General features: G+C 38.5%; 1 protein-coding gene across 2 annotated transcripts in view; it reads right to left on the bottom strand.

Annotated features, from left to right (window-relative positions):
• Window positions 1-3634: 3634 nt before the first annotated feature.
• Window positions 3635-16005, bottom strand: part of car (vacuolar protein sorting-associated protein 33A) — a 56346-nt gene continuing 43975 nt past the window's right edge. The window contains exon 11 of one of the 2 annotated variants that reach the window (XM_070088892.1): window positions 3635-4269. In XM_070088892.1, the coding sequence (XP_069944993.1) occupies window positions 4184-4269 (86 nt within the window). In that variant the 3' untranslated portion in view covers window positions 3635-4183. The remainder of the gene's footprint in view (window positions 4270-16005) is intronic. The other variant, XM_070088893.1, reaches the window with a different exon arrangement.

The raw sequence follows: 16005 nt of genomic DNA, 5'->3' as shown, positions 1-16005 counted from the left end.
TACTCTGTTGACTACTACTCTTTGTGTTCTATTTGTCAGGAAATTATAGATCCATCTACCAACTTTTCCTGTTATTCCTTTAGCACGCATTTTGTGCGCTATTACGCCATGGTCACCCTGGTCAGAGGCTTTTTCAAAGTCTGTATATATATTACATCTGCATTCTTTTTGTATTCTAGTGCATCCAGGACCTTGTCGTAGTGATCTAGTAGTTGGGACAGACAAGAGTGACCTGCTCTAAACCCATGTTGCCCTGGGTTGTGTAATTGATGGGTATCTAGATGGGTGGTGATCTTGCTTCTTAGGACCTTTTCAAAGATTTTTATGATATGGGATATTAGTGCTATTGGTCTGTAGTTCTTTGCTGTTGCTTTACTGCCCCCTTTGTGGAGTGGGGCTATGTCTGTTGTTTTCAGTAACTGTGGGACGACCCCCGTGTCCATGCTCCCTCACCATAGGATGGTAAAAGCTCATGATAGGGGCTTCTTGCAGTTCTTGATGAACACAGAGTTCCATGAGTCTGACCCTGGGGCAGAGTGCATGGGCATGTCATTTATCGCCTGTTCGAAGTCATTTGCCATCAGGATAACATGAGATAGGCTTGTGTTTACCAAATTCTGTGGCTCTCTCATAAAAAATTCATTTAGATCTTCGACTCTCAGTCTGGTTAGCGGCTTGCTAAAAACTGAGTCATATTGGGACTTGAGTAGCTCACTCATTCCATATAATATCGTAACCAACATTATATGGAAGGAAACATGTTAGGAGTCACCTGCATTAATGAAAAGAAATGTTTTGGCTATCAACATTATAGATAAACATTCTGAGACTTCTTCTTTCAACAAACCAGCCATATCCCACTGAGGCAGGGTGGCCCAAATTATTATAATCAAAGAAAGTCCTAAACCAACAAGAGGGTGGCCCATAAGAAAAAGCGAGGGTTTCTCCTTTTAAATTTATTAATATATACAGGAGAAGGGCTTACTAGTCCCTTGCTCCCGGCATTTTAGTCGTCTTTTATGACACACATGGCTGATGGAGGAAGAATTCTGTTTCACTTTCCCATGGAGATAAGAGGAAATAAACAATTATTATTATTATAATCAAAAAAGATAAACATTCTGAGACTTCTTCTTTCAACAAACCAGCCATATCCCACTGAGGCAGGGTGGCCCAAATTATTATAATCAAAGAAAGTCCTAAACCAACAAGAGGGTGGCCCATAAGAAAAAGCGAGGGTTTCTCCTTTTAAATTTATTAATATATACAGGAGAAGGGCTTACTAGTCCCTTGCTCCCGGCATTTTAGTCGTCTTTTATGACACACATGGCTGATGGAGGAAGAATTCTGTTTCACTTTCCCATGGAGATAAGAGGAAATAAACAATTATTATTATTATAATCAAAAAAGAAGCGCTAAGCCACAAAGCCTATACAGCGAGGAAATAAACAAGAACAAGAACTAGTAAGAAAATAGAAGAAAACCCAGAAGGGCGTGTATGTATGCTTGAAATGGGAAGTACAATGCCTGCACTTTAAAGGAGGGGTTTGGGATATTGACAGCTTGGATGGATATACACAAATAACCCGCACATAAAAGAGAGAAGCTTACGACGACGTTTCGGTCCGACTTGGACCATTGACAAAGTCACATGGATGGATATGTTGTGTATCTTTATATGTATATGCTTCTAAACTGTTGTGTTCTAAGCACCTCTGCAAAAACAATGATTATGTATGAGTGAGGTGAAAGTGTTGAATGATGATGAAAGTATTTTCTTTTTGGGGATTTTCTTTCTCTTTGGGTCACCCTGTGTAAAGGTGATGATGATGCCAGTGTTAAATTTCTCAAGAAACTAACAGATTCTCCTGCAATACTTTAATATTGGAACCTTGTTAACCAGGTTTCACTGTATATTTTTTTATGTACACTAGTATTACATTTAAACTTATTACATTGATGAGGAAGCACTACACCAGTGGAGGTTGTACAGCAGAGCCCTTCACCAGCCTCAAGGAACCTCCCTTGGGTTAGACTTGAATTGAAATATCCATCAACCTCTCGAACAACATGCGTCCTCCTTTTGCTTCTACCTTGGTGGGTAGCAGCCCAGTGTGCTACAAAAATCATACATATGTATTCTTTGTCATAATACAAAAAAACTTATTGGAAAAGGAAACCTCAAAACAAAATGACTTTTTTATTTAATATAACAAATAATAATAATTACATAATTTTTATTTATATTAATCCACTGCTGGATAAGGATCCAATGAGAGTAATAGCACAATTATTGTTATCATAATTATTTCAATCAGTGTGTTTATGTGAAGTGTACATAGTATTGAATACCTAAAAATACCAAGTATACATATGAAACATGGAATATTTATGCCAAATATGCTGGTAACTATTTCATGTTTAGTTCCCAAATAAATTTGAATTCAATTTCACCTACAACCTGACTTGTAAACAAAACTGAAGATCGGATAATTTAGTTAGGCAGAGGATGGTAGGCCTTGGCTAAGACTGTGCTAGAACACTTCTAGGATAAGAGTCCTAGATAAGTCACATTAAAAACTGCTTTTACTGTATACAATTGTTCTTTTACAACAGAATTTAACATTAAATTTTGTTGACTATATACTAAAAAATATTTGGTCCCTCCATGGCACCTATGCATACATACATATTTAGTTCATGCATAATGAGAAAAAGATATGGAGTACAACAAAGGTTTGTGAGGTTAGGAGGGTAGTTACAGGAATTAAAACTGTGACTTCTTGAATATTGTCAAAATGGTAATACAAGAGAAAAACTTGCATTGTGTAAGATTGTCACAGTGCAAAAGTTTTAAAGTAAAAGAGGTAATATGGAAACAAGCTACAAAATGTGGCACAAATGAAAGAATAGGTGGGTAATAAAAAAAATTTCTAAATATCCGACTTTAAAGAATAACAGCAAGACGATAGCAAAAAAGAAAAGAGGTATCAGAAGATCTGATACCTCCTTAATTCTCTTCAGCAGTAGTTTATAAAACAGGTTCAACTGAGGCAGAAACTAAGTTTTGGTTGGAAGGAAATGAGATTAGTTTTGAGTGAAGAGTCAGAATAGTGAAGCAATAGGAAAGGTCAGAGAAAACTAGTAAGGGTGAATGGGATAACACCCAAGATGATGAAAGAAAGTAGGTATGTAATGTTAGAATGGTTGGTGGACTTGTACATTGTGAGTGAGTGAGAGTTAGTGTGAGTGAGAGAGAGAGAGAGAGAGAGAGAGAGAGAGAGAGAGAGAGAGAGAGAGAGAGAGAGAGAGAGAGAGAGAGAGAGAGAGAGTGTGAGTGTGTGTGTGTGTGTGTGTGTGTGTGTGTGTGTGTGTGTGTGTGTGTGTGTGTGTGTGTGTGTGTGTGTGTGTGTGTGTGTGTGTGTGTGTGTGTGTGAGAGAGAGTGTGAGAGAGTGTGAGAGAGAGAGAGAGAGAGAGAGTGAGAGTGAGAGAGTGAGAATGAGAGAGTGAGAGAGAGTGAGTGAGAGGAAAGGCAAGATGACCAAGAAGTGACAGTGTACATCTGTGCTTCCTTTTCTCTTTTTCATTGCAGAGAAAGAATTATAGGAAAGCATGTGTATTAAATACACAAGTGCAAATGAATGATAGAATTATTATTTTTTTTTATTAACACACTGGCCGATTCCCACCAATGCAGGATGGCACGAAAAAGAAAAACTTTCACCATCATTCACTCCAAAGTACATATATGTAAACAAGTGCAGACATGTGGGGATGTGTAAAATGTTTGTACCAAAGCATATACGTGAACAAGTATAATCATGAGTAATCACCTTGTTACATATGCACTGAAAGCACCATGGCTCAAAATTACAAGTACAGCCTTCACACATTTCTTTGGATTAATATTATAAATTAACACTGCATCCTCATTAATACTGCTTTACACAATGAATTTATGTCGCATCTTAATCTCTTGAGTATAAAATTTTAGAAGTCCAAATGCATTATGTACTAAAATAATAATTAATGACTTCAACAAAATTAGCAAAGGAGCAACCAAAAACTTGTTAACTGCTGCAGGTCAGACAACACTGTTCAGTTGTTGTTTATATCTTGCTCATCCTTTGGTTTCTTCATCTGACTTTCCTTATTTCCAACTCAACTTTCCAAAGAAGGACTCTATGGAGTAAGTTCATCAGAGAGAGACAGAAGAAATGAATTTCCATTGATGATTTTTGTGGTTGCAATCACATACTCTGGACCACCTGGTGAAGAAAAAATAATTAAAAGCTACTTAACCAGTAAAAAAAAGGGGGTACAGAAAAACAGGTAATGAGGAAATCATTTTGGCAACTAATTGTTTCTGCCACTATCAGCAAAAATGGCAAAGGGCATGCAACTTGAACAACCATTGTACAGAAATTGGATCTCATCAAAATCTATCTTGAATAACATGTTGCAAGAGATATGAGGTGAAACACATCAGTCACTGGTGGATTTTTGTTAAGATACACTATACTCAAACAAATATGGTAAGCCAATTTTTTACATCTTCACTGAAACTTTCTCAACCTTACATAACCTTACTAAAATTTAGTTAACATAATGCAATATTCCTTAACCCTTTGACTGTCACAACCCCAAATCCTAAAGTGATTCTTTGTATCGTAAAATTTTCAAAAAAAAAAAACAAATCTTATGAAATGATCGAGAATCTTTTCCCGATGTTAATGACACCAAAAGTACGAAATTTGATGGAAAACTCACGGAGTTATGCTCTCGCGAAGTTGGCCAATTTCATGTTCCAGTCGACCAAACTCATAGCTATTTCTTTAGAACTCCATTTGTTCTATCGACTGAGTACAAGAAACTGCCCATTTACCGATTTCAACTACTCAATAGAGCGGTCAGAAATTGGCAATTTGGCCAATTTCACGCAAATTAAAAAAGATGCCAATTTCAAAACAGGGTGCAGAATGAACAATGCACACATTCCTGGCACTAAAATAACATTTTCTCTGTTCATCAGTTATGCCTCCAGGCCCCTCTTATATTACTCTTGCTTTCTATTTTAAATTTTTATTCACACAAAAATAGAAGATTTACTGTTGTGCAGACTACTGCATTATTGTAATAATTGTATAAATAATGTCAACCCATTCGTGACTGCATATTAGAATGGCTAGTTGGACACTTATTGGACAATGACGTCATTTGTTTACTCTTGAACATCGGCAAAAATCGAACATTTCCACTACTTTGAGCTCAATTTCTAGGTCCTTTTCATCGTGAAACCAATCAAAATCATCTCTATTTCTGCAAAGTGTCTTCCATTCTATCAAATGAGACCAAGAAAATGAGAAAACAACCATAAATTCTACATGAAAATACACCTCAAAGTCGGCATTTTAATCCAAAAACAAGGTCCAGGTTTTTTTTTCTCATTATGCACTGCGTGCTGCATGATTTTTTTTTATACTGTTCACACTAACCACACAGACCCATTCTCTCACATGTGGGTCTACCAACTTTCTCCCACCTGATTTGAAGCCGCTAGAATTTTGGAGTACAAATACTACGTCAAAAACAGTGCTCGTAAGACATATATACGTGTATATGACAGAAATAGTCAAAGCGTTAATCCTTTGTATTTTAAGTACTCTAATTTTTTATTATTTATTTCCAATGAAATATCGTAGTGTACTACTTTATATTAAATAAAACAAGCATGATCAAATTTATATTCTGGTGAGAAGAGGGAATGAACAAAGGAAAGTAGGTGATGTAAATTACAATATTTGGATCATATCACAAGAGTTTCCACTTAAGAAACAAGGTGAGATAGCCAACATTTCCTAGTGCCACTAAGTGGGTCATCAAAGCTCCCACAGATATCAGCTATTTCATAAATACAGTACAGGTAGTCTGTTGCAAAAACTTTTTTTGAACTTCCACCAGAACCCTAAAACTAACACAATAAACATGATGGATGTTGCTGTAAATAAAGGACTAATCAATTCTTGTAGTTTATGTGTAGATGATTTTGAGGGCCAGTTTCCATTTGGCCTGCTAAAGCACTAACAGCACAATACACCTACCATCCGACTTACGACCTGCTCGACATATGACCATTCGACTTATGACCGTGTTTTCTATACCAAATTTCTGGGAAATAAACAACTGTTTTTGTTGTACACAGTGTTTATCCTAAACCTTACAGTATAAAATACAGAACTAATAGCATAAAAAGTAAAGTAAAAAATGAAATACCAAAATGAAACAATAAAATAAAGTCATTACAAAAATGTGATGTTGATATTCAGTAGTAAGGTTTGACTTACGTCCATTTTGACTTACGACCGGTTTGTTGGAACCGAACTCGGTCGTAAGTCGGATGGTACCTGTACTTACTTTAACCCTTTCAGGGTCCGTCCCGTAGATCTACGGCTTTACGTTCAGGGTCCAAACCGTAGATCTACGTCATGAGCTCAGCTCATTCTGATAAACTGTGAGTGGTAAATTTGGGCCTAGGTATGAGAGAATACATCTCTGTGGTATGTGTGCACCACATAAAACAAATCCTGCAGCACACTGTGTATAATGAGAGAAAAAAAAACTGAGACCATGATTTTCGATTAAAACAGCGACTTTCCCCTCAAGGAAGGTTCCTTGATGTTGGTGAGGGGCTCTTGATTTAGGGAATTGAATCTGTGCTCCAGTTCCCCGAATTAAGCCTGAATGCCTTCCACATCCCCCCCCCCCAGGCGCTGTATAATCCTCCGGGTTTAGCGCTTCCCCCTTGATTATAATAATAATAATAACAGCGACTTTGCAGTGTTTTTTTGTATGTTTTTTATAGTTGTATTTGTGATTTCTTGGTCTCATTTGATAGAATGGAAGACATATTACAGAAATAGAGATAATTTTGATTGGTGTTAGCACTGGAAATGGCTTGAAATTGAGCTCAAAGTGGCGGAAATGTTAAATTTTTGCCGATGTTCAAGAGTAAACAAACGACCTCACACGTCTAATACACGCCTGCTGGTGGGTCTAATATACATTCACAAATGTGGTGATGATATTTATACAATTATTACAATATTGCATAACAGTAAATCTTCTATTTTTTGGTGTGAATAAAAATTCATTATGTGAATAAAAAATCAAAATGGAATTTATTTGTAAAGCCTCAAAACATAACTAATGAACAGAGGAAATGTTAGTTTAGTTCCAGGAATGCCTACATTGTTTATTCTGGACCCTATTTTGAAATTGGAATATTTTGAACTTTGTGTTAAATTGGCCAAATTACCAATTTTCGGTCACTTTATTTTGTAGTTGAAACAGTTGACTTGGCGATTTCTTGTGCTCAATCGATAGAATAGAAGTAATACTAGTGAAATAGCTGAGAATTTGGTCGACTGGAATAATGTAATTGGCCTAAAATGGGAGTCAAAGTCGGCAAAATCGCCGATTCGTAAATATCGCTGACACATCAAAATTCACGAGAGCATAATTTCGTCAATTTTCCATCAAATTTCGTACTTTTTGTTTTATTACATTCACAAAAAGATTCTCTACCATTTCATAAGAAAGAATAAAAAAATTTTTTTTTTGAAAATTCTTGGACACTGGGGCACCACTTCAGATTTTGGCCTTGGACCCTGAAAGGGTTAATACACTGATTCCAAATAGGGACTCAAATTCACTAAGATTCACTAGCAATATTTACAGTCACTAATGGTGACTTCTACATTCATATACACTTGCATGTACTGTACATAATGAATGCATGCATGTTATACCTATATAAGTAAGTTTTTGTATTATATGAATATAATTACCATCCCCCCCTAGGTAGCAGGATGGTAGACAGCAACCACCCACGGAGGTACTACCATCCTGCCAAATTAGTGTGAAATGGAAACCTGTGACTGTTTTACACAATGGTAAGACTACTGATGTCTTTGTCTCAAACATGTGGGATAATGAGTATATCATGTTACTTCTACTTACACTTATGTGACATTACACATGCATGTACACACACATTTACACACCCATCTGGGTTTTCTTCTATTTTCTTAATAGCTCTTGTTCTTGTTTATTTCTGTTTATCTCCGTAAACCATATGTGTAGTAAGAGGCGATTAACCCTTTCAGGGTCGAGAGGCCCTCTTCTAAACTTGTTCTCAGGGTCGAAAATTTAAAAAAAAAAATAAATCCTCATGAAATGACAGAGAATCTTTTTCTGATCATAATGACACCAAAAGTAAGAAATTTGATGGAAAACTTACGGAATTATGCTCTTGCAAAGTTAACAGCCTCGACGATGTTGACACATCGGCGATTTCGCCCACTTTGAGCCCTATTTTTGGCCAATTCCAACGTACCAGTCAACAAAAATCATAACTATTTCGCTAGAACTCCACTTTTTCTATCAAATGAGTACAAGAAACCACCAATTTACGGATTTCAGCTATCCAATAAAGTGGTCAGAAATTGGCAATTTTGCCAATTTCACACAAATTTCAAAAGATGCCAATTTCCAAATAGGATCCAGAATAAACAAGACAGACATTCCTGGCACTAAAATAACATTTTCTCTGTTCATTAGTCATGTCCCCAGGCCGCTCTTATATTTCTTTTGCTTTCCACTTTGAATTTTTATTCTCACAAAAAATAGAAGATTTACTGTTATGCAGACTACTGTATTAGTGTAGAAATGGTATAAATAATATCAGCGCACTTGTGAAAGAACATCAGACTCACCAGTTCACATGTACTGGATGCATGGCATGATTTGTTTACTTTTGAACTTTGGCAAAAATCAAACATTTCTGCTACCTTGAGCTCAATATCAAGGTACTTTTCATTGTGAAACTAATCAACATAATCTCAATTTCTGTAATATGTCTTCCATTCTATAAAATGAGACCAGGAAAACTAGAATACAACCATAAATACCATACAAAAATACACTGCAAAATCATTGTTTTAAACCAAAAACACGGTCAGTTTTTTTTTTCTCATTATGTACTGTGCACTGCAGGATTATTTTTTTATACTGTGCACACTGACCACATAGACCCATTCTTTCATATGTAGGCCCACCAGCTTTCTCTCGCTAGATTTGAAGGCGCTAGAATTTACACGTACAGTGGATCCCCGGTTCGCGAGCTCATCGTAAACCAAAATTATCGGAAAGCGAATCAATTTTCCCCATAAGAAATAATGGAAATCAAATTAATCCGAGCAAGACACCCAAAAGTATGAAAAAAAAACTTTTACCACATGAAATATTAAGTTTAATGCAATAGAATAATTACAATAACAACAATAACAATAGAATAATAACAATAGAATAATTGACACTTACCTTTAATGAAGATCTGGTGATGATTGATGGGATGGGAGGAGGGGAGAGTGTCGAAGTTTTTAATGTTTAGAAGGGGAATCCCCCTCCATTAGGACTTGAGGTAGCAAGTCCTTTTCCAGGGTTACTTCCCTTCTTCTTTTAATGCCACTAGGACCAGCTTGAGAGTCACTGGACTTCTGTCGCACAACATATCTGTCCATAGAGGCCTGTACCTCTCGATCCTTTATGACTTTCCTAAAGTGCTTCACAACAGTGTCATTGTACAGGTTGCCAACACGACTTGCAGTAGCTGTGTGAGGGTGATTTTCATCAAAAAAGCTTTGCACTTCAAGCCACTTTGCACACATTTCCCTAATCTTTGAAGTAGGCAACTTCTTCAATTTCTCCATCCCCTCCTCCGAAGCAGTTTCCTCAGGTCTGGCCTCTTGCTGCTGAAGATGATCTAGCAGTTCATCAGTGGTTAGTTCGTCATTGTCCTCCTCTATCAACTCTTCCACATCTTCCCCACTAACCTCCAACCCCAAGGACTTCCCCAATGCCACAATGGATTCCTCAACTGGCATAGGCTTCTCAGGGTTAGCCTCAAACCCTTCGAAATCCCTTTTGTCTACACATTCTGGCCACAGTTTTTCCTCTTAGTCACTCCCTCCCAAGCCTTACCTACAAGGTTTACACAATTGAGGATATTATAGTGATCCTTCCAAAACTCCTTTAGAGTCAATAGAGTATCTGTGGTCACTTCAAAGCACCTTTCAAACATAGCTTTTGTGTACAGTTTCTTGAAGTTGGAAATGACCTGCTGGTCCATGGGCTGCAGGAGAGGAGTGGTATTAGGAGGCAAAAACTTGACCTTAATGAAGCTCATGTCCCCACAAAGTCGCTCTGCCAAGTCTGTAGGATGACCAGGGGCATTGTCTAATACCAGGAGGCACTTAAGGTCTAATTTCTTTTCAATTAGGTAATTTTTCACATGGGGGCAAATGCATGGCATAATCATAGAAAAAGCCCCTAGTGACCCATGCCTTACTGTTTGCCCTCCACAGCACACACAAATTAGCCTTGAGGATATTCTTTTGCCTGAGTGCTCTGGGAGTTTCTGAGTGATACACCAATAAAGGCTTCACTTTGCAATCACCACTAGCATTGGCACACATCAGAAGAGTAAGCCTGTCTTTCATAGGCTTATGTTCTGGGAGTGCCTTTTTCTCCTGAGTAATGTAGGTCCTGCTTGGCAATTTCTTCCAAAACAGGCCTGTTTTGTCACAATTAAACACTTGTTCAGGTTTCAATCCTTCAGCCTCTATGTACTCCTTGAATTCATGCACAGGGAGGGAGAGACTATGGAGGAGGTGAATGTATTCAGATATTTGGGAGTGGACGTGTCAGCGGATGGGTCTATAAAAGTTGAGGTGAATCATAGAATTGATGGGGGGAAAAGGGTGAGCAGTGCACTTAGGAGTCTGTGGAGACAAAGAACTTTGTCCTTGGAAGCAAAGAGGGGAATGTATGAGAGTATAGTTTTACCAACGCTCCTGTATGGGTGTGAAGCATGGGTGATGAATGTTGCAGCGAGGAGAAGGCTGGAGGCAGTGGAGATGTCATGTCTGAGGACAATGTGTGGTGTGAATATAATGCAGAGAATTCGTAGTTTGGAAGTTAGGGGGAGGTGCGGGATTGCCAAAACTGTTGTCCAGAGGGCTGAGGAAGGGTTGTTGAGATGGTTCGGACATGTAGAGAGAATGGAGCGAAACAGAATGACTTCAAGAGTATATCAGTCTGTAGTGGAAGGAAGGCAGGGTAGGGGTCGGCCTAGGAAAGGTTGGAGGGAAGGGGTAAAGGAGGTTTTGTGTGCGAGGGGCTTGGACTTCCAGCGGGCAAGCCTGAGCGTGTTTGATAGGAGTGAATGGAGACAAATGGTTTTTAATACTTGACGTGCTGTTGGAGTGTGAGCAAAGTAACATTTATGAAGGGATTCAGGGAAACCAGCAGGCCGGACTTGACTCCTGGAGATGGGAAGTACAGTGCCTGCACTCTGAAGGAGGGGTGTTAATGTTGCAGTTTAAAAACTGTAGTGTAAAGCACCCTTCTGGCAAGACAGTGATGGAGTGAATGATGGTGAAAGTTTTTCTTTTTCGGGCCACCCTGCCTTGGTGGGAATCGGTCAGTGTGTTAATAAAAAAAAAAAAAAAAAAAAATTCAGTCGCTTTGTGGTCTGAACTGGCAGCCTCACCATGCCTAATCACACTATGTATGCCACTACGATTCTTAAATCTTTCAAACCAACCTTTGCTGGCCTTAAATTCACTCACATCACCACTAGTTGCAGGCAATTTCTTTACCAAATCGTCATGCAACTGCCTAGCCTTTTCATAAATGATCGCTTGAGAGATGCTATCTCCTGGTGTCTGTTTTTCATTTATCCACACCAATAACAGTCTCTCAACATTTTCTAACACTTGCGGTCGCTGTTTCGTAATCACAGTTGCACCTTTTGCAAGAACAGCTTCCTTGATTGCTGTTTTCCTGGTCACTATAGTAGAGATGGTTGATTGGGGTTTACTATACAACCTGACCAGCTCCGACACACGCACTCCACTTTTGTACTTTGCAATTATCTCTTTCTTCATTTCAATAGTCATTAGCACCCTTGGTCTCTAAGGGTTGGCACTAGAAGCTTTCTTGGGGCTCATTGTGACTTATTTTGCAGAAACAAGCACAAAAAACAGTGATAATATGGATAATATGGAATGTACCGAATGTATCCTTAGATGCGCGCACACTGGCTGGCTTGTAAACACTGGCACACATGGGACAGTTTAGGCCACACGTGGACACGTCTCGTACAAATCGCATCGCATACTGGGTTTTGTAACGGGAACCGAGGCAAATTTTTTGCGATATAATGCATCGGTTACTGGATTTATCGGATACCGATAGCATCGCGAACCGGGGATCCACTGTATTAGTATGGCACCAACCCTGGCGTGCAAGCCGTACTAGTACGGCACCAGCCCTGAAAGGGCTAAAATGGTTAGAATTTGTTGTATACCCTGATACAGTTTTAATTTCCATATCTGAGTAGATGAAATTTCTCTTCACTGAACTTCATATTATTTTGAGTAACCCATTTGAAAATTTGGTTGATGACTTGAAGTCTTGCAGTGTCTTCAATGGAGGACACTCTCATGGCAATTCAGGTGTCATCCACAAATGAAGACGTGGAGCTATGGCTTACATCTCTATGTCAGATATGAGGATGAGGAAAAGGATGGGAGAGAGTACTGTGGAACAGAGCTTTTCACCATAGCTGGCTCAGACCTTACTCTGTTTACTCTTACTCTTTGTGTTCTATTTGTTATAGATCCATCTACCAACTTTTCCTGTTATTCCTTTATCACACATTTTGTGCACTATTACACCATGGTCACACTTGTCAGAGGCTTTTGCAAAGTCTGTTTATACTACATCTGCATTTCATTAATTCTCTATAACATCCAGGACCTTGTCACAGTGGTCCAATAGATGGGATAGGCAGGAGCAACCTGCTCTAAACCCATGTTGCCTTGGGTTGCGTAACTGATGGGTATCTAGGTGGTTGGCAATCTTGCTTCTCAGAACCCTTTCAAAGATTTTTATGATATGGGATTTTAGTGCTATCAGTTTGTAGTTCTTTGCAATTGCTTTACTGCCACCTTTGTATAGTGGGCCTATGTCTGTTGTTTTTAGTGAGTGTGGGATGACCCCTGTGTCCATGCTCTCTCTCCATAGAACGCTGAAGGCACAAGACAGGTTCTTGCAGTTCTTGATGAACACGGAGTTCCATGAGTCTGGGCTTGGGGCAGAATGCATGGGCATGTTATTTATTGCCTTTCCAAAGTCTTGTGGTGTTAGGATAATATCAGAGATTTTTGAGATAACCAGATTTTGGGTGTCGGTCATAAAGAATTCATTTAGATTGTCGACCCTTAGCCTAGGTAATGGCTCGCTGAACACCGAGTTGTACTGGGACTTTGGTATCTCACTCATTTCTTTGCTGTCATTTGTGAATGTTCCATCTTGCCTTAGCAGGGGCCCAATAATGGATATTGTTTTACCTTTAGATTTGGCATAAGAGAAGAAGTATTTTGTTTTGTTTTTTCAATTTCCTTTATGGCTTTTAGTTCTTCCTGAGATTCTTGTCTCCTGTAAGATTCCTTGAGCTTAAGTTCGATTTTGCTATTTGTCTGACCAGTGCCTCCCTTCATATTTCAGATACTGTATATTAGCCCCTTTCAGCAGCTCTGTGATTCTTCGCTTTAGTCTGTATAGGGAGTCTCTCTCTCTTTCTAGTTTACATCTTCACTTTCTTTTTCTTAATGGAATGTGCCTTGAGCAGACCTCAAGTGCCACAAAGTTAATTTTTCTAGGCAAAGGTTAGGATCCGTGTTGTTTAACCCTTAAACAGCCCAAACGTATATATACGTTCATCCACGCAGCACCCCAAATATTTTGAGAAAAAAAAATTGTTTTTTTTTTAAGAACTAGAAAGAAAATAGAAGAAAACCCAGAGGGGTGTGTATAGGTGTAGTGGGAAAAAAGATCATGTGGAGACAGAAAAAAGGACACCAGCAATACCCAGGCATCCCCAATTTTTTCATATGGCACACACTGAGTGCGCACACCCATTCTCTCATGTCTAGGTGACTCAGGCCTATCATGCCAATGTTGAATGAATGACAAATGAAATGTATATATACGTTTGGAGCGCTACGCGAGAGAATGTATATATACGTTTGGACTGTTTAAGGGTTAAGATATCTTCCCAGCTTGTTTCATTTAGGACATGGTTGACTTGTTCCCATTGTATGTTTTTGTTACTGAAGTTGAATTCTGTGAAGACACCCTCATGATTGATCACATTTTGCTGGTCAGGAGACCTGTGCATACATGTCTGTACCTCCATTATGTTGTGATCTGAGTGCATTGTCTTTGATGTGGTTATATTACATATCAGAGCGTCATTGTTAGTGAAGATGAGGTCCAGCGTATTTTCTAGTCTTGTAGGCTCTAATATTTGCTGGTTTAAAGTGAATTTGGTGCAGAGATTTAATAGCTCATGTGTGTGTGAATTTTCATCTGAGCTGCCTCCTGGGGTGATCTCTGCTAAAATATTATTTGCTACACTCCTCCAGTTTAGGTATCTCAAGTTGAAATCTCCCAGTAGCAAGATGTTTGGGGCAGGAGTTGGGAGATTTTCCAGACAGTGGTTATTTTTCAAAAGCTATTCCTGGAATTGCTGGAAAGTTGCATCCAGAGGCTTGTATGCAACCACAATGACAAGGTTTTGGTTTTCAATCTTTACTGCCAAAACTTCAATGACATCATTTGTGGTGTTTAGTAGTTCTCGGAAAATTTATGAAGAGAAACTTTCATTTTTCTTTTTAGGTCACCCTACCTCGGTGGGATACAGCCAGTTTCTATCCCTGTTGTGCTTTGTAAAACTAAGAATCAATTGTGTTTCTGTGTCAATGAGCGCTTGAGGGATGTCTCTGAGGGCAAACAGGCCATTTAGTAAACCATCATTTAGCACTATAGGTAAACACTGTAGCCACCAACACCAAATAAACTCCTTCACTGTGTTGCCAAGATGATCCGAGTCCATGGAGCTGACAACAGTAGAGTCATTATACACTGTTAACCCTTTCACTGTCGGTCCCGTAATATTACAGCTTGTAAGCCAGCATCAGTCCTGTAATATTACGTCAAAATTCTAGTGGCTTCGAATTGTGCAAGAGAAAGCTGGTAGGCCTACATATGAGAGAATGGGTCTGAGTGGTCAGTGTGCGCAGTATAAAAAAAATCCCGCAGCATGCAGTGCATAATGAGAGAAAAAAAAACTCTGATTGTTTTTTTCATTTAAAACAGCAACTCTGCGGTGTATTTTCCTATAGTATTTATGGTTGTATTCTCGTTTTCTTGGTCTCATTTGCTAGAATGGAAGATATGTTACAAAACTAGAGATGATTTTGAATTGTTTATTGACGAAAAGCACCTCGAAATTGAGCTCAAAGTAGTAGAAATGTTCGATTTTTGCTGATGTTCAAGAGTAAACAAATTACGTCACGCATCCAATACACGTCAACTGGTGGGTCTAATATGCTTTCACATATGCACTGATATTATTAATACCATTTTTACAATAATGCAGTAGCCTGCATGACAGTAAATCTTCTATAATTTGTGTGAATAAAAATTCAAGATGGAAAGCAAGCATAATATAAGAGGGGCCTGAAGACATGTCTAATGAAGAAAGAAAATGTTACTTTAATGCTAGAAATGTTTTCATTGTTAATTCTGGACCCTATTTTGAAATTGGCCTTCCTTGAATTGAGTATGAAATTTGCCAAATTACCAATTTCTGATCACTTTGTTGGGTAGTTGAAATCGGTAAATAGGCAGTTTCTTATACATGTACTCAATCGATAGAACAAAAGGAGTTCTAGTGAAATAGCTATGAGTTTGGTCGACTGGAACAATGGAACTGGCTGAAAATAGGGCTCAAAGTGGGCAAAATCGCCAATGCGTAAATATTGTAGAGACCGCTAACTTCGCAAGAGTGTAATTCCGCAAGTTTTCCATCAAAT

Source organism: Cherax quadricarinatus, chromosome 26 (genome assembly GCF_038502225.1).
Source record: "Cherax quadricarinatus isolate ZL_2023a chromosome 26, ASM3850222v1, whole genome shotgun sequence".
Lineage (NCBI taxonomy): Eukaryota > Metazoa > Arthropoda > Malacostraca > Decapoda > Parastacidae > Cherax > Cherax quadricarinatus.
This window is presented reverse-complemented; position numbering and strand designations above follow the sequence as displayed.